Here is a 19701-nt window from a genome sequence, read left to right as displayed (position 1 = left end):
CGTCGCGGACGACGCCGACAACGAGGACGAACTTCAGTATCACGAGCCGGCGTACGTTGTCCTCGATGTGCAATCGAACGAGAAAAATGGTCATCGGATTGGTTGTCACGCCGCTCCGAGACCTGGCAGAAGACGAACCGGCGGAAACGCGATTAGGATACTGCTACTCGCCACTGCCGCTGCCTTCCTCGCACTCGCCGTCTCTCCTGGTAAGTTTTAAGACTATTTCAATCACTGTCTCTCTGATTCCGTGGAGATTCGATTGTTTGTTCAGATTGATTCTTAGTAAGTCCCGGGAAAATTTGTGGTTTCTTGTTCTGTGATAATTTGCTTCCGAAACATGGAAGAGACCGGATTTGTATTTTGTATAGTTAGTGATTAGACGTTTATGTTGTATAATTTAGTATCCGTAATTGGGTGAAGAATTTTTGAAATTTTAGTTACTCGTGTATCTTAAAAGGAATAATCGTATTGGATTAATTTTGATACAGAGGAATTTTTATCTCGTTGCTAGAATTTAATGGAGAATTTGAAAAATTCTAGTATTCGATTATTGCAACGGACGAATATGTAGCGTTAAATAGAGCAGACGAAGTAGCTTGCTAGATACGAAACACGGAGTATCTGTAACATGACAATATAACCAAATTATGAACAATTCTTAGAAGTAGATTATTGTAAATTAATTAAGATGAAACGCCGAATGCTACGCGAATGGGTTAAAGGGTGTGGAGTAGAGTAGAACGCTTGGAGAATCGGTGAGACTATAGTCTCTGCGGAATCAATCGGTGCTCAAGGCCGTTTCTCCCTCTAGGGGGTCGCGAATGTTTTCTGCGAAAGTCTTGCACCGGAGTTGGCACTTACTTTTTACGGAGTATATTTGACATCGATTTGGATGTAACTTAGACTAGGAAGGTGGATAAGAGGTCGTGAAATTTCAAGAAAGACTCTTCCTTTTTCTTGACAATTCTGATAATACCATAATCCATAAGAATGAGACTTGCGGGATAATTTACAGATGAATAAATTTTGTAAATCTAATAATTTATTTTACCATGCACATACAATAAATGGTAATATCTAGATTGTAAGATCTTACGAATTATATTTGATAACGTTTCGCAAGATTAAACGATTTTATAATCGTATAACTTTATTCATCCTGTCATGTCCTGTATTTGCTCTTCGACACGAAGGTAAAGAAACTTCAAATATGCTATTTTATATAATTAATCACCGTGTTTATGCAGTTCATTTGAGAAAATTACTTGTTAGAATATGACACTGTGGCTAACGAAAATTCAATCAGCAATAAGCATATTAAGATAACAGAAGTTTCTGTCTTCGAAATAAGACTTTTTCAAAGATCGATGAAAGGTATCATTCATTATTACTTTACCACGTTTGACTGTTTATCATCTTAAATATCAATTATTCCGAGACGCTTGAGTTTGTCTCGTCAAAATCAATTACTTCAATCCTCGCGAATAATTTATTTCTATTTCTAAACGACGTAAAGTACCGAAGGTATTATCAATTATCGTTCAGTTAATCTTTATCATTTGAATGCGGATATTTACGCAGATCCATCGCTTTATGAATGTAATTAAAAAAAGTGCAACTTAATTCGATATTACCACTAAATATTTATCGCAACAAATATTTTTCGCACCTTCAAATTTCCTCTAAATACACCAAAATCCTCAGTCTATTTATCACGGTGAGACCTATAAGACCGTTTCATTTTCCTTCTTTCTCTCTTATTAACCATCTTCTAATCATCTGTCGCCTAATCTATATCTCTCATTTCGAATGAACGTTGACATGGGAACATACCGATTGTTTCAATTCGAAAATTACATTCGTATTTATTCCGACTACAATGGCTATACAAATACCAAATACACATTTGTATACAGCTTTATTTTCTCATCGGGCTCTTATCATGCGCATCTAATTTTCATAGCATTAAATTCTCGTAGTCATACGAAAGAACTGTCAGGTAACACGAAGAACTTATACTTGGACTTGATTTAATATTAATATTATATAAATGCTATAATAAATGCAATGGTGTGAAAATACTTCTGCTGTTCACTGTATATAATCTACGTGACAAAGTTTTGAAAGTGTCGCGAGACTTGGCGCACTATTGCGGATTATCTAAGGGTAACCTATTAAATCAACGAACTCCTACATACCTTCGTAGTTATTGTCAAAAAGCTCGAAACACGCTGACCGGCTGGTCGAAATACGAAAAGTAAACAGCACGGCCTGTCCGCCGGGAAAATAAGAGAAATATTCACAGGCATGTTGGCGCCTGCAACGTCTCCACTCGAGCATGCAGATACGTGTATTATTAAAATGCTGCTGCTCCGTTTCGTGATTCGTTACGCGCTTCCCTCTCTTCTCGTTTTTTCGTTCTTTTTTTATCCGGTTTCTCCTCTTCCCTTTTATTTTTTCGTCTCTCGTTTCATTCATTCGTCGTGGAAAAAATCGGTGAAAAAAATCGGTGAAAATTAAGGAAGATTAATTGAAAGAGCGAAGGGAAGTGGGAAAAGAGGCGCGGATGGGCCAGAAAGCTAGGTGTGCATTCAGCGCTTTTTAGGTCGACTTTTTCTTCAACGAATAGTCAAGTGGCAAGTGGTGACAGTAAGCATGTGACGCATTGCGTCAAAATCCAGTGTCGAGGAAACTGTTGCACGAGACTCGCCCTCTGCACCTTGGTTTTCGCGATTTTCGTCAATCGAATCACTCGACTATCTGCTTATTCAGCGTTCGTCTTAACACAGGGTGGAATTTAAATGTGCAGGAAGCCCGGTCGTTGATTTTAGTCCGGTCTAAGTGAACTTTAACATTAATCTTTTCAACGACGAATTCTTTTCGGATTGGAAGAAATTTCTTTTCATCGACTGTTAATATTTTTATGAATGCAACCGAAGAGATAACATTTCCATAGAGATTTCTTTTAAATTGTTAAATATTATAAGCGGTGTGATCTATTTTGTATATATTATATATTCCTGCATATTCCGTCGATTTTTACATCTTGAGATTTCTCACAAACGTGATCAAAATCCGCACTAACGTGTATTAGTCGTTTTAACATATGATCCACGTAAGTAACTGCAAACCGTGTTCACAAAAACCACGTTCTAAAGCACTGCACAAGCAACGGAACCGTTTAGATACACACGTTTGGATGCATTGTGCGAGACTGGTGAATGCGACAAAAGACGGTGAAAAAGCGATATTTTCCGCGGAAAACGTGCAGGCCGTTCGACGGCCACCTCCGGCTGTGTTTTCCTCGGCTCCCTCTCATTCTCTCGGTCTTCGTGGCTGACGCGTTCCGGTGGAAACGTGGCGTGTGGCCCGTAGACATCGGCGAGCCGCACCCACGCGCGCTATTTATCTCGTCGTCTGCCGAAGCCAAGTGCCAAGAGTATATTTTTTCGCATACCGTTACCTCTTCGTCGCATCTCTTTGCCCTCCTCTTCATCTCGTTGCCCCGCCATCCATCTTCCTTCTGTTCGTCTATCCGTCTATTTCTATCTTAACGCTACAACTACCGACGATTAAAATGCGAGACTCGTATCGAAGAAATCAAAACGGACGATATCCAAGAAAAAGAAAGAAGAAAGAAATAGCAAGGAGATACATAGTTGAAGGTAAAAAGCAAACTTTAGTTGCATATATTTTGTAAAGAATCGTTCGAAATTTCCAAAGCGTACCCAAATTATTGCGAAAAATCACGAATGATCGCATTCTGGTCATTGTTGCTGCCTTCGACGTTAATCGCCACCGCCCACCTTTCCTCCTCCTCTTCGTCACCATCTTCTTTCGAGCTGTCGTCGTGTTTTCCACGATCTAGAAGGAAGCAAACGGTCGTGGTGCACGAATCGTATCGAAGGAAACGGTGGTGGTGCCACTTCTTAAATTTAGATATCGTAGAGAGGAACGATCTATCGCTGTCTCTCTCTTCCGCACGATCCTCGTGAAGACGGATATAATAGATATTCTGCGTCGTTTCTCGCGTCGTCCCCCGCCGACACCTGGCTGCGATAAATTTTTGCTCGTTTCTTGGTGATTACCGCCTTAAGGCGAACCGAGCCGGGTCTGCTCGTTGTTGGGAATAGTCGAGGGAGACGTTGGATCACTGACACGGTTGTGGGCTGCAAATTAAAAGCCTTATTGCGGGATACAAGGCGGAGAGGTTGAGAGAAGTTTTACGTAATGCATCATTTTCTGGACGGCGTCTGATCGATAGCCACACTGTGGCGTGCAAAGTTTGCAAAGCTCTGCTGTGGAGAGGGGATACGTCTATATGGAGGAGAAACTAATGTTTCTTGACCGTGTTCTCTTTTCTGTGTTTCTATTGGGCGAGCTTGGCCTCAGGGCGGAATTAATGAAACGAGTTTTTAATTCGTTGTGTTTGCTTATACCGAATATTAAGGTGGAGATTAAAGATCAGTTAAATATTCGTTTTTAAGACGTTTCTATTGTCTGAGCTTCTTGTAAAGTGGAATTAACCAGATGAGTTATTTACAGGCTTTTTTCTATTTGTCTATGAGCTACTAAGTATCGATTAAATGTTCGTTTTTAATAATAGAACAGAGTTAGAAGTTGCTAACTTTTCATTTGTTTACAATGTATTAAAAATGCGTAGAAGCGTTTGAGAAAATTATTATACTATCAAGGAAGATATATCGACAATTGTGATTCTTGAAACCTAACCCCAATATTCTTGGTTTCATTTAATTCGGTACAGTATCTTCATCGAATACTCTAAGAAAAATTAACGAAAGAGATCCTCGGTATCTAACGTTTATCAATATGGAATAAACAGAAAAAGTTTAAAGAATCTTGCGAATTTATTAGATGCAGCCCAAAGTATAAATAGGTGATTGTTCCTTCAAATCTGTCATAATTCCTATTAGCATTGCGCAATCGAAGAGAGTGCAAGCAGAGTTCCTTCCGTTTCATGAGCTCCCATGAGACAAACGCGACATGGGTAAATGTGGACTTCTAAGAAAAACCCAGAACTTCTATGAGAAGAACATTCGATGCTCGTAATTCTTTCTCACCGAGGGTGAGTCAGAGACTATCACCGCTCCCCTATCTTACGAGACACGAGCCGGTTTCCCGATTTTACTTTATCGTAAATTAGATCCGGTCCCTTTTCAGATCGATACCTTTCCATTCTATGTCCCTATATCTATCACTATAATTAACGCATAATACTTAATTTCGTACTGTGTCAACTTTCTGAGTTGAGTTTCTAACTTGCGGCTTACAACTACGCCAATTACATCTTTGTCCCTATACGTGTCCCTCTAATCAACACGTAATTCTGAATTTCTTACTATGTCAACCTGTAAACGCATAAATATTAATTTTGTAGTTTAGATTAAATAAAAACAAAGATATTATGAATTTGCAGAGAAGAGTTTCTAATTCGAAGCTTACAACTACGCCAATTACGTCTTTGTCCCTATACGTGTCCCTCTAATCAACACGTAATTCTGAATTTCTTACTATGTCAACCTGTAAACGCATAAATATTAATTTTGTAGTTTAGGTGAAATAAAAACAAAGATATTATGAACTTGCAGAGAAGAATTTCTAACTTGCAGCTTACAATTACGCCAATTACGTCTTTGTCCCTATACGTGTCCATCTAATCAACACGTAATTCTGAATTTCGTACTGTGTCAACTTGTGAGCACATAAATAAATACATAGTCTTCGTATGATAAAGAAAAAGATACATTACTTGGAGGATGAATATGTTGCCAACTGCACAGATTTACACACTTACACTTCACTATATTTCACTATGAATTCCTATGTATTTTATGTAATGATTTTCGAGGAATACGACGTTACGAATTATTAACACGAAATTAGGAAATCGAGATAAAACGATGCAACGAACAGTTGACGATGACTTAATTTCTAGATCGGAGGAACGGAGTCGGCAAAGTTCTCGATTGTCAAGGTCGACTAACTGCATGAATAAACTTGGAATAGATTATTCATCACTTGTTTTTAATCGTTTTTTATTAAGATATAATAATATACATTTCGTATATTTCTGCAGGATACTCGAATAAAATTGCATATAAAGTTTCAACGCTTCGACGTTCTCAATTTTCTCTCTCTCTCTCTCTTTCGACGTGCTTTACCGCAGTTGTTTTGCATCCATCATCCCGAAAAGTTCAGCATGGCCTCGTTCTCGGCCAAAATTCGACGTATTCACGGAAATTCTGTTTTTCCACCGACTGGCTCGATATCATTTCAAAAATGTACGTAAAAGGTGCACACAGTATTTTTACAAATTGTTTACACGCTGATTTAGTATTTTACGAAATTTTATCGAAAAATTGCTGTCCGATGTGAATTAATCCTGGAATTGCTTTTCGGGCTACCACGCAAATTCATATTCAGGTTTGGCGTAATTTTCGCGCACTTTGAATACCCGAAGAACATTGAATAAATTCACTAAAATACCTTCGAGCAATTTAAGGACAGCTATGGGATATTTCAAAGAGTCATAAAAGGTTTTGGGTTAATTAAAAATTGGCTATTTAATAATAACGAAGCAGATAAAAATCTACTATCCAATAGAAGAAAGAAAAGAAGAAAAACTTATTATTCAATGCGAATAAGAGGAGCAAAAAATATTGAAAAATACGTCCTCGATTTATCACCGTCATAAAACTGTGAAACGAACTTGGAACAATTATGACACGTCTTCATAATGAAATACATGCCATTAATGTCGTAAACATAACCATAAAACGAGTAAACAAATCCATGTTTTTCGTAAATTATTAGGGTATATATCGTACAAGTAATTGGATCACGATTACTAGCAGTCGTTAAGTATCTGCGACAGTGGACAAATGTTCCTTGTTCTTGAACTTTTCCCGACAAGCTTAAGGGCGGGCTTTGTGAGGCCAGGCGCCAGACACCAGCCAATGGGACCGGTTTATTGTAATGGTTTCGTACATTCACAGTATGATCATTGTACTATTCCGTCTCGCGAGAACAGTAAAATCGGCGAACGAGCATAATTCAGTCGGCAATAATAGGCGCGATTAGATACGAGCTCCAAGTGTGAATACACCTTAATTTCGCATAGAGGCAACTTTTACACAGAGACGAAATGTTAGGTTGGTACAATGCAATATAGAGAGACGCTTTATCGTAATATTGTTTCTAGCGATGGGATCTGAAATACTTGGAATCGCTTTGAATCTCAATTGTATAGATGGCGAGAAATTCGGAATCACTTGGAACGTGATTCGAGGCTTAAAATTCTTGAAACTCTTGACGAGTGTTGGTAGGTCCCGAGTCTTGAAAATCAATTTCGATAGCTTTTGAATGTTTGCTGAGTATTTACGTATCTTACAAACTTCTTGATCGATGTCGTTCAAAAGGTATCGTCGACGCAAAATGTCAAAGAAAGTTTGGAACGACCGAGTATCCGTGAAGACATCTCGATCGAGAGAAGACTTTTCAGGACTTTTAAAGATTAAGATAAGATAAATAATCAAGGCTTATCGAGACTTTCAAGAGTTTTAATACTTCGAATCGTGTTGCAAATGTTTCGAATTTTCTGCCATATATACAAATTCAAAACGATTCCAAGTCTTTCAGATTCCATCGCTAATTGCTTCACGGCGCATCAAACGTGCCAATGCGCTCGCTGTCTGTCGAAGTTTCAAAGACAAAGGCGCTGTTCAAAATATTCTTCGCTACGATTGTTTCCACTGTTTCGGAAAATCTGGCGTATAGTTCCAGGTAAATGAATGCCAAAGAATGGTAATAAAGAAACATGTGTGCATATAAACTTAGAGAGTAGAACGTTTGCTAGATCGTCGAGTTGAGAATTGTTTCGTTTGATGATAAAAATCTTGGCTAGGTATCGCGAATTTTTGCTTGTAAAATGGAACAGCGTGATAGTGGTATTGGATATCAAGATGGTGGTGAAATACTGTTTCGCTTTGAACGTTTCCGGGGTTGCTGTGCTTCCTCATCCTCTTTCGACCCCATCGTACTCACACAATCTCGTATCAGAAGCAACGAAGCACGCTTGCTTCCCACGCCAGGATTTCATAATCGCGGTGTTCCTTTCAGCTCTTCATAATGGTATTTTCTCATTTCTTTTTGCATTTAACTTAACTTTCCTATGTGTTTTATTTATACATTAATAAAAATATAATAATACATCAATGTTTGTAAATATAGACTTCTCTATTTATAAAATCAGTTTGATTTGTTAAATAGATATAATCAATTTACGTAGCGAATATTATATGAAAAATCGAAGATCAGGAGTAAGGAATTTCCTGGCAAAAATGGCCAAATGAGTAGATCGTTTTAAAGGCTTTAATTTTAGATTTTTAATATTGGCTACGTTTAAATTAAAAGCAAACCTCGCTTTTCTGTGTTCACAAAACTAATGAAAATTTCGTAATACGAAAATACGCTATGAATCTATAGGAATTTGTTTCTTTAAAAAGTGGAGAACTCGTGAAAATTGAAAGAGAATTAAGAGAGGATAAAAGGAATCGTAAAAGTGGATTCGCTAATAAAATTTTTTCATTCGTTACGTTTGATACGAAGGTGAATTAATATCAGCGAACGTGAGGGTTTCACGTGTTTCAGTTACTGCGGATGAGCGAATTTTTGTTGTATAATCAAGCTGATCTGGACGGCACGCGTTTCTCGTTCAGTTACTGTGTCAGCAGGCGTCACTTCAAATTACGTCAGGTCGGCTGGAGCTTAACTTTCAGCGATTTGTCAGCACTGCCAGAAATGTTCGACACGATTAAAATAGCTTTTCCATTGATGATTGAAATATCAATGTAACGTCTTTCGAAGAAAAATATTCGAAATGTCGCGATTCTGCCTTCGTTGAAGATAATTTCAATTAATTGTCCACTTCATCGATTTTATTTTATTAACGTCAGTATAACGTGGGAACATAATTTTTGTTGAAAATAATTGAGAGTATATTTGTATTTTGCTAGAAGAAATAATCCTGAAACATAATCAGAGATCTATTAACATATTACGTGATTATAGTACGAGAAAAATAATGAACGACTGGTCGAAAGTATAATTTCATTTTATTAGCATTAGCATGCTTTTTAAAAAAATAATTTTCTAGTAACTTCGAATATATTGAGCACAAAAATTAAATGAACGTAACGAATGAAAGTTTTCCTTTGAAACTATCTTAAAAATGAAAATATCTGTGCCTTGGGATCTTTGTGGGTGGAGTAAAAGCATATAACTTTTGCGGTACAAGAAAGGGCTACCACTTTCTCTAAAAGAGGCATTATCGTACCTGTCATCGCGGTTTTCACTCTATTCGAAAGGGATACGATTCTTCTTCCATTGTCGCGTCGCTCAGGTCTCCTCTGAACTGGTTTCAAAATAATAAGGGGCAACCCTTTTCGCCTATACAAAAGACAGTGACCCAAATTCACCAGCCGAATTGTAGGTTTACGTGGCCTCGAAATGGAAACGCTGCGTGCATCGTTGGCGGAACCTCGAGTTCAGCTCATATTCTAAGAATTCTTCATCGACTCTGGAATTTTTTCTTAATTTACTAACTTCTTAAAGAAATAATCGACAGTATCTAAAAGTAGATTTTTTAATCTCTCGTAAGTTTGCAAATTACGACTTGATATTTCGAACATACAATTTCCTCGTTGCAAAATTAATTTAAAATAAATCTAAAATAAATTTCCCATTGGCGCATAAATATCCTGCTCTGCTCATCACCAGATTGCTCTAAAAATCATAACCAATATTTCACATTGGATGTTCTGTCTATGCACATTGACATTTTCTATCGGTGCACAAAATCTTCCAAATCATCTTGTTCCAAAACTTTCCATCCACACCGTACAACGATGACACTAAATAATTCGAAGCAACGATTCACCCCCATGAAAATTCACCATCTCTCCATAAACGGGTCACTCCCCATAAAAACAATCTACTTGAAAAATCGATGACCATTACACTCTCGAATCGTCGAGAATTTCAGCATAGATGCGGTTCGCTGTATCATCAGAATAAACGGGGGTGCGTAGAGCGGCCAGCACATGGTCGAAGCACCAGCCGTGACAGCAGCTGTCATATACCGGTCGTGCCACCGCCATAAACGCTCTCACACACCATACGAAACCCACGATCGCCTTTTCCTCTCTCGCAAAACGCTTCTCGTTGTCCGCAGGTGTTGGCCCCCTTGCATATCCGCCCCTTTTGATATGCGCTGCCTTTCTCTCCACCCTATATCGCCTGTGCTGTTCTTTAATTAAAGGTTATTAATTAACGACAATGTGGATACACCTTAATATTGGGTTGGCAACTAAGTGATTGCGGATTTTGTCATTAGGTGGTACTGATAAAATCCGCAATCACTTAGTTGCCAATCCAATAGTTCATACGTCCAACGACGCTTGCTGGTGCTGATTACAAGTTCATTCACTTTTCAGCAATTTTGTTTTTTAGTCATTTTATCATAAATTTGTTACTTCATTCGCGTCGTATGCGCTGCAGGTACTTCTTTTATTTTTGCATTAACAAACAAAAGCAAACGAATAAACATAAATATCCTGACACTGGTGGAACTTCTGAATCTTTTGCTATTGGAACATGGGACAGATTCTAGTAGCGATGTGAAAGAATGTTACTTTTGAGAAAAATATGCTGTAAGATTGAAGAGTATAGACAATGCAAAAGTTCTGACCACGTACAAGTGTTAAATATAACAGCGTTGTCAAGATCAGTTTAATTTTACAATTCCACTTTCCGCACCTGCACCATCATCCTGAATCGAATATTATAATTGGTATGACTTTGTTAGAGTCTTGAGAAAATTTCAAGTTACCAAATATATACATCCTTTGGTTTTTTATGAAATTCAACAAGTATTGATCAAACAAAAGAACAAGAACGAAGAACCGCTGTAGGAGGACGTCACGTAATCCACGTGATTTCATTTGCATAGACGAAAAGATGTTGCACATATCGAAACCTTGGTGTCCCATATTATCACCCTTTTCCCTCTTAAATAAACCAACTGTGTTTGTTATAGTTTACAAACAAAATGTAACGAATGAGTGATCACATACGTATTTACGTATGGTAGTGTACGCGTAGGTTCAAGGCCGTCGCGCGTGAATCACTGGCTAATTGGGAGCGAGAGATACGATGGCCCCTGGGTCGATAAACGCGCTGCGACAATTGGGGTGGAAGATTATTCTTTGGGGGCAACACCGCGGGTAATTAAATGGAAGCGCGTACATGATCCCGGAGATTTATGGTGCCACCGGTGAAAAGTTAGGGGAGGGTTTTTTTTTTCGAATAGCGTGCGCTGGTTGCTTTGGAAGGGTATGAAAGGGGGATGAAGGTGACGCTGCAATGAAGGTGGATGTTTGCGCACAGACTGCGTGTTTGAGTTGGATTAGAGATGGAAAGATTTGTTGTTTGGACAGAGGGTTAGTGGATTTTGGAAGTATTCATGGGGGCGGGTAAATATTGCCAGGTTATAAATTACTGTTTGTCTCCGGAGATGGAGTTTTGGGTGGAAAAAATCCAAAGGGACGTTGGAAATTTATGAAAATTTTTTTGGCAACCTACGAGGATTTTCGGCTTAGTTTTTACAGTAATATTCTGTGTGGGTCGTTTATATGGAAAAAGTGGAATTGTGTAAGTAAGTTCGCTCATCCTGCAAGCTTTTCAATTCGAACCTAAGAAATTCTGGATTCTTTGATACACGTACAGTGATCTTGCTAAAGTCACCATAGAAAGTTGCCTTTTTCTTTCTTATTTTCAACAATAACCTCGGTCTAACTACATATACGCAAGTTCAAATCAGATCTGGGCAAAGAATTCGCAAGTCTTTTCCAATTCCTAGGTCTCGTGCTACTTTTATTGTAAATAGCACAATCTCCCCTGCACAAGGTTTTCCAAATTCCAAAACACGGAGCTGCAATAACTTTCCGAACTCTCAACTCTAAACTAAATCACAGCAATTTTTCCAAAGCAACGCTTAAAAATCCATCTCTCACGATCAGTCGAAGCGAAACGATCCTTCAGAACGAATTCTCACAAATGTCACAGATTCCAACGTTGCAACCAAGAAGAAGCAAACTAAGTGCTCCTTCCACAACCCTTGTACTCTTCGAAATCTACCTCTCCACTGAAACAACTCCCAATTTCGTCAATTTCCACAAATATCACAATCACAAACGTCCCGATATTCAAAGCAAAAAGAAGAGAAGCTACAAGCAACCCTTTGTAAATGGATCAGCAGTTCGAGATGAACGTATTTCCATGAATTTCGAGGATTACTAGGTTAGCCACGCGATCGCGTCGTAGCTAAAGTTGCGGCTGATGGTGGTGATGTTTCCGGAGGAGGCGGTGGTGGCGGTGAAGGGCGGTTCTCGGTGGCCGTTCCGGGAGGGTTGCATAATACACAGCGAGCATCGAGCTACCAGGGCGTTGACTTTGCGAGGCATTACGTTTCTTACGCTATGCTTCCTCCCCCATTGCTAATATCGCGCCCGTTGCTCGTCTCTTCGCTTAAACCCTCGGGATTACTCAAGGAACTCGTCCGACCGTGCATCTCGTTTCTCTTCCCCGATTATCGCGTGGTACGATTGAAGTACCACTCCTTTCTCGTGCTCGTACACTATCGTTCATAAGTAGATTACCGACTTTTATGCATTGGCGGAAAATTTGCAAATGTAGAATTGCACAAAACGCAGGTAATATTATTTTTCTGTGCTCCATGCCTTCTGCTTTTCGATAGCTTCTGATTAGATCTTCATTTACGATATCTTCTCTTATCTTACGTACCATTCTTGTCGTAAAACCTACCTTACTACCCTTATGGTCTCGTCAGATTAGAATTCAAACCAAAAGTAAATTTGACATAAACTGTAACTTGAATTCAATTTAACTCGGATGTATCGAATGCGAACGTGTACATATCTGAAGTCTATTCTTTCTGCTGCATCATAATCTAATATATTTTCATTGCAACGTGAAAAACATATAAAATATCCAAAGTACGATGATTTCTATAATACTTGCTACGTAAAATAATTTTCCACGGAGATTCTGCTTTTTTAATTTTATTCTCGACGATATGACTTTGTCGGGGAAAATAATATTCGTAGTCTATTCACAGGTATCTGTACGCTTTAGTTGATCTGCAGAAATAACGTTAATTTTAGGAAAGTGTACAAATTAATGGGAAAATAGTAATTAGGACCAGTAATTAAAACCACCAGTCCACGAATCGAAGGTATCTATTGAAAATATAACCATAACGAATTTCTTTAGTCGCGTCCGTGAAGATATAAATTTGCATAACGATCCGCAGTCATCGAGATCGATCATAAAGAATAACGTTGTTGTAGTTCGATTCGTATATCCGGAGTTTTCTAATTAAAATCCATCTTGTCAAAGATAAGGAAGTGTTCCGGATACTTTTGAGCGGCAGTGTACGCGCTAGAATGGAAAATTGCTCACAGAGAAAACCTAGAAATTCAAGGGAAATTGCGAGGAACGTGAGATGGTCGGGGGTAGTTCGTGCGCCTGAATTTGCGGCCTCTTGGGTTATTGTTATTTATCGAGGGATGCTGGAGAAATTAATGGAAGCAATATTGTCTGCTTTTGGTAAATTGAAGCTTTTCGTGACTTGAGGGTGTTCAGGGAGTCGTGAGACTGGAAACGTGGTTTCTTTAGGTCTGTTTCTCGTGCGTTTGATCCTTTCACGGTAAAAGTGGACGTTGCTTTCTGTTTATTTCCTTCTTTTTTTTTTGATAGTATTTTCTATACGAGGAATTATTGGATAATTTTAATAAAACACGCGTAGATATTTTAGAGTTATTGTTCTAATTTCAACAAATTATTTGCGCATCTTTTTCGACTATTGGATACTATATTGCGATATTAATATATTTATACTGCAAAAAATGGGTTTGTATAATTTTAATCATGAACAATCTTAATCCAATCGTACATTTCTATCTGTAGAAAAATTTCTGTTCACTGAATCGAGGTCAGTTGCTTGTTAGTATTACTCTAACGACTTTTGGCATTATTCCTAATGATAACGCCAATCTACTATCATACTTTTTAGCTTCGGATCAAGTCTAAGTAAAGACTCTTCGATTTCAACTCGTCTATTAACTTAGTCGTAAACGAACAGTAGACATCAATCCTGTCATCAATCACATTTATTCCTAATGAAAATCTCGATCTAATCTCTAGATTAGTAAATGTTAATGTGATCTCATATTTTTAGGAATCTTTTAAGAGACACAGATCTTAAATAGAAATTGGTTACATTCTCTGAACGTTATAACGAGATATTTTGTACGCTTCAGATACCTTGAACGTTTTTACCTGTTACGTGTGTTCCGTGTATCTGTACGCTTTAGCAATTTCGCATAAATGCATAAACGTTGCAGTCTACTGATCACAGATACTTAATTTCATATCAAACGTAGGTAAACAGTTTCGCTGTTCCGGTCTTTTACTCTTAATGAGTCCGATGCCATTTTTATTCGTCGCAAAGAATAAAATACGCAGATAATAACCGAGCGTATTTGAATTGCAACGAAGTTACATCAGCAGAGGGTGGCGATAACGTGGCTGTTTGTCGAATAAGGGTTGTATAACGAGCAATGAGCTTTCAGCTATCCGTTTGTTTCCTCTATTCTCCCCGTCGTCGTTTCTTCTGTTTGCACACCCTTAATGCACTTAGCGAACGCCAAGACACGTACATTTATAACTCTTCTACACGGAACCATTTGAATGGTCAGGAAGAAAGGAACGAAATTCATTGGGCATTTACCATTAGGATCGTCTGCTTCTTTCACCTGTTTCACCTTCAAACGATTTTTCCCGACAGGGAACACTAGCTGGACTAAACAATTTTTTAGCCTAAAGAGTATCGTAAAATAGTAAAAGAGTATGATATTGCAATTAGACTAAATTTATGAGAAAATTCTTAGATATAAAGTAGATTTATTGTTTACAATTTTTTTTTTATGCAGTGCCATTTGAATAGCCACGAAGGTAAAGAAAGGAAATTCACCCTTCATTTACGATTACAGCCGCCTCCTTCTTTAAACAGTTTCAACTTTATTCGTTTCGAGTTTATTGTAGGTAATAATCGATATCGGTAATTTACATTGTCGCTAAGAAACTTCGAATACTTCGATCTGCCATGGGCAACAGTCGTGGAATCCTGAGCCCAGGCGTATCGATCGACGATGACGCTGTAGTTGCTTTTATAGCACGATAGAACTAAATTTCCCTGGGCCAGGAAATCGGTATGTCCATTGAGTTCGCGTGACCTGTCTCTTTTCCTCGACCTGAACACCGTATCGATGGAACCGAAAACGCTTATTTCGTCCCTTTCCAATTGCAATTGGGTGAAAATAAAGTATAATAGTAAATCAAACAATGAAAGGGAGATGAGATTATTATTATAGAGTCATATTGTACTACTACTACTACTACTACTACTACTATTACTACTACTACTACTACTACTACTACTACTACAGTAATATACTGACTGTAATAAATAAAAAAAAAAAAAAAAAAATAAAATGTACGTGAATATCGTGCAGAATATAGCAATCTTTAAGAAACAAATTTGTACATACTACAGAGTATACAAAATGTGTTATTTAAATATTTAGAGCAAAGATGTCTGGAATAAAAGTAAGAATAGTATAATTCCGTAGGTAATGGGTTGAACCGATGCAATCGAAGCTGCATCGCGAGTTAACAGGAACTAATCGATTGAATACGTTCGTTTCATCCCTTTGAGGGCAAGCTGGTTTGCGTAGCCGAGTCACGGGTTGCGAAACGTGATATCACACGGTCGATTTACAGGCTCAGAGGCGATTTGCAAGCTCGACGAAGTCAATGCCCTTCCGATTACGTTATACAATCGCGTTCCTTGGAAAGGAAGTTACGTAACTAGGGCGTCATCTATATAGTAGACGATCCTTAATCCTTACGGGCACTATCCTCTGTTTTCTTAACCTCTACGAACTGTCGAGAAACATCTTCTTTGTCCTTTGTATTTTTCAATCTATTATTTTTTGTACAGTGCTAACAATTTCGGGGGTTAAGAATGTCGAGGTTGAAATTGATTGATTGAAGAACGACTGGATGAATTTGTGATAGAAAAGTATATTGAAATAATTAAAGGTATAAGTTTATGCCGATTCAGATCCTTACTTTCTTAGTGTTACTGGACAATGGAATGATAGGAAGCACGTTCATATATTTATAGCAAAAGGACATTACCAAAAAAGTTAAGCTTATAGCTTTGGCTAGAGGCTACAGGGAACATGAATAGAAATTTGTTTATTAGTTCCTTTATTCCTAGATCTTGAAACCCAAAACATAATGTATATTCAAGGGTATATGCACCTTTCCTTATTTAGAATATTTCAGAGTAATAGCAGTCTTCAGGTCACGGATATACATAAATAAAGATGTAGAGTTTTTCTTGAAGTAGTTCAACATTTTTTAATATACCACGACATTTATTCTAGCTGGTAGAATCACAAATTTTATTTATTTAACATACATTGTTTTGCGCGTAATAGATGGAACGAATGTCTATCTAATCACAGAAGTATCACTTTACGCGTAATTAAAAATTCATTCGAATTTCTTTGATTTAATTTTAACGCAGCTGTTTATCGGAAACAGAGAGAGAGCGGATGCGAGGGAATAATAATTTGGAGTTTCTCAAATTTATTCGACGAGTAGCGTCGCTATTGAACGCGCGGGAATAGCGTAATCACAGAGAAGATTTTAAAGGAATGCCGTATTTCAGTTTCCATTACCAAAAAAGTTAAGCTTATAGCTTTGGCCAGAAGCTACAGGGAGCATAAATAGAAATCTGTTGATTAGTTTTAAGTTCCTAGACCTTGCAACCCAAAACATAATGTATACTCAAGGGTATATGCACCTTTCCTTATTTAGAATATTTCTACGTAATAGCAGCCCCCAGGTCACGGATATATGCAAATAAACATATAGAGTTTTTCTTGAAGTAGTTACTTCAACAAAGAAGAATTTAACAATTTGGTAAATAGAATATTTGGACGAACAGCTTTATTTTTCACTTCAATTGAATTTAAAAAATCGATTGCAATTGTACCTTTTGGCCTTTCAAGGAAGAATTCTTGTAGGTTCCCCCAGGTTCTATAACTTTCGACCACACCCCGTGACTAGAAGAGGGTGTGCTCGGAAGCATATTGAATATGAATTATCGAAAGGAGGTTTAATTACCCAACACTTATCCAAGAATCTACATCTTAACTATATATCATCCAGCAAATTTGATTCAACGAGCTGGAAAAGTCAAGATAGAGCGGACGGTTGTTTGACCATAGCGAGAAACGATACGGACGGTAAAAGACGAAAGTCATCGATGGTAGCAAAACTAGGGAGAAGAAATTTATTGGTCGAACGATCCTCTTCCCCTCTACGATAAGAAAGTATGATCTTCCCCCGTGGTGACTCATCTTCTCAAAAGAAAAAGTATTTTCATCATCGAAATTTGCGGAAAAGTACAACTCTGCCTTCGGATAATTCTATTCCGATCTAAATTACTTTTCTAGTTTCGTTTAAATTATGCCTAATTTCTTACAATTGTTAGCTTCGATCGTAGCATAGAGAAACAGAAAACGACGAGAAAAGAAAGTATCTTCTGATCGTTTAGTCGAGGAATAAAATTCTTTCCCTCTATGTTCCATTCCAATATCAACTGTTCTATGTCACATTAAAATGTCCAACTATCGAACGCGTATATTTTCCATGTTATATACATTGTGTCCAATCTGGTATTTCAAAATATTCTATAAATGCATAGGAATCGTAGTCTAATCACAAGCAACTCGTAACTGACGATATGATCGAGACAGTGCAGTGGTTCGAAAGCGTCCGAAATCGAGTCGATGATCAATCCAATATACCGGGGCCAGGTCCGCGAACCTTTTGAGGGGGCACGGAACGTGATGTTGTCGGTTGTTCTCACGGGCTGGCGAAATTGCCAATATAGAAACGCGAGATGACGATGTGACATCATCAGCGGGGAATTCGAATTCGAATCGGCCGGCGACACACGCACAGAAGGGGGGCTTGATTCACCGCCAGGCCGCGTTTGATCTGCTGCCAAATCAACCGGCCAATATTACTTCCATTTAAGCGGGCACCGTCATGGCCGTTCCATGTTCATCGGATTTCTTCGATATCAATAAGTAATATGACATCCAGGCGAGGACGTATATATACGCCATGGGTCACAGGTCCGACACAAAGGTCGATTGTGCGCGTCTGCCGGCGATTTTTCGATGACCACCGAAGTTTGGTCCTCCTGTTAAGCGGTGCAATTATCGTCTCTTGGCCACACACGTAGATCTCGCCTTCTTCTTTTGTTTCGTCGTTTTTCATACAGAGTCGTTCACCGAAGTATTTGAACGCTTGTCGTCAGAAATCTTTTACGTAGCACCATATTGTGCTTTATGTATTGGCACCATAATGAAACGATGATGAGGTTAGAGTGAGGACTATCGTACTGATAATATTTGAAAGCAATTTGAAAATGAATATAGAAGTTACAAGATATTTATTACAAACAGGTGATTGATAAAGAAATTATAAATGAAAGGTGTAATAAAAATATGAATTTGCAAATGTTCGTAGGCCAATGATCACTGACAACTGGCGATCTGACAACTCTGAAAAGCAATGTACTAACAATGAAAAGAAGGTTCTTGTTTCTAAATCAAAGATTAATTCGAATGAGAATTTCACCTCCTAAACAAGGGTTAATAATATTCGAGCAGAAACGTCTCGTTCTCAAATGCAAAGATTAATTCGAAGAAGAATTCCAGCCCTTGAAGATAGGTTAACGATACTCGAGCAGAAAGATGTTGTGGTTCCCAAATCAGAGATTAATTCGAAGAAAGATCTCACTCCTTAAAGGATTAATAGTATTCCAGCAGAAAGAACTTCTGGTTCCCGAATCAAAATTAATTCGAGAAGCATCCAATCCTCTAAAGAAGAATTAACAATAGTCGAGTAGAAAGAAATGCTGGTTTTCAAGTTAAAGATTAATTCGCATAAGAATCTCATCCTGTAAAGAACAGTTAACGATATTTGAGTACGAAATAAAATAAAATAGAAATATTAATTGAGATAGGAATCTCATCCTTTAAAGAAGAGTTAACAATAGTCGAGTAGAAAGAAATTCTAATTTTCAAGTTAAAAATTAATTCGTATAAGAATCTCATCCTTTAAGGAAGAGTTAACAATATTCTAGTACAAAATAAATTCCAGCTCCTAAATGAAAATATTAATTGCAATAGAAATCTGATCCTCGAAAAACGAGTTAACAAAATTCGAGAAAAGATATTGTTGCCAAATCAGAAAATTAATTCGGATAAAAATCTCACTTCCTAAAGGAAGGTTAATAATATTCGTGTAGAAAGGAATCGCATAGGCGAGGTGTAGCTAGAGTCGAGTGACCTGCTGCCCCCGGCCTATCACCCCTTGCATCCACCGTTCTCCTCGTGGCACCCTCGTGGCACACGCCCCTCTCCAGCCCCCGCGGCAACGCCCCCTCCA

General features: G+C 38.0%; 1 protein-coding gene and 1 long non-coding RNA gene across 2 annotated transcripts in view; one reads left to right on the top strand and one right to left on the bottom strand.

Moving 5' to 3' along the window:
- The window catches only part of LOC100741460 (protein kinase C-binding protein NELL1-like), an 81392-nt gene that overhangs the window by 1701 nt on the left and 59990 nt on the right, over positions 1 to 19701 (top strand). The window contains exon 2 of the mRNA XM_033319862.1: positions 1 to 209. This exon is cut by the window's left edge and continues 33 nt beyond it. Within this exon, the coding sequence (XP_033175753.1) occupies positions 1 to 209 (209 nt within the window). The remainder of the gene's footprint in view (positions 210 to 19701) is intronic.
- Positions 5400 to 19701, bottom strand: part of LOC112212553 — a 72677-nt gene continuing 58375 nt past the window's right edge. The window contains exon 5 of the long non-coding RNA XR_004461410.1: positions 5400 to 5544. This is a non-coding gene — a long non-coding RNA (uncharacterized LOC112212553). The remainder of the gene's footprint in view (positions 5545 to 19701) is intronic.

The sequence above is a fragment of the Bombus impatiens genome, unplaced genomic scaffold (assembly GCF_000188095.3).
Source record: "Bombus impatiens unplaced genomic scaffold, BIMP_2.2 scf_0217, whole genome shotgun sequence".
Taxonomy (NCBI): Eukaryota; Metazoa; Arthropoda; class Insecta; order Hymenoptera; family Apidae; genus Bombus; species Bombus impatiens.
This window is presented reverse-complemented; position numbering and strand designations above follow the sequence as displayed.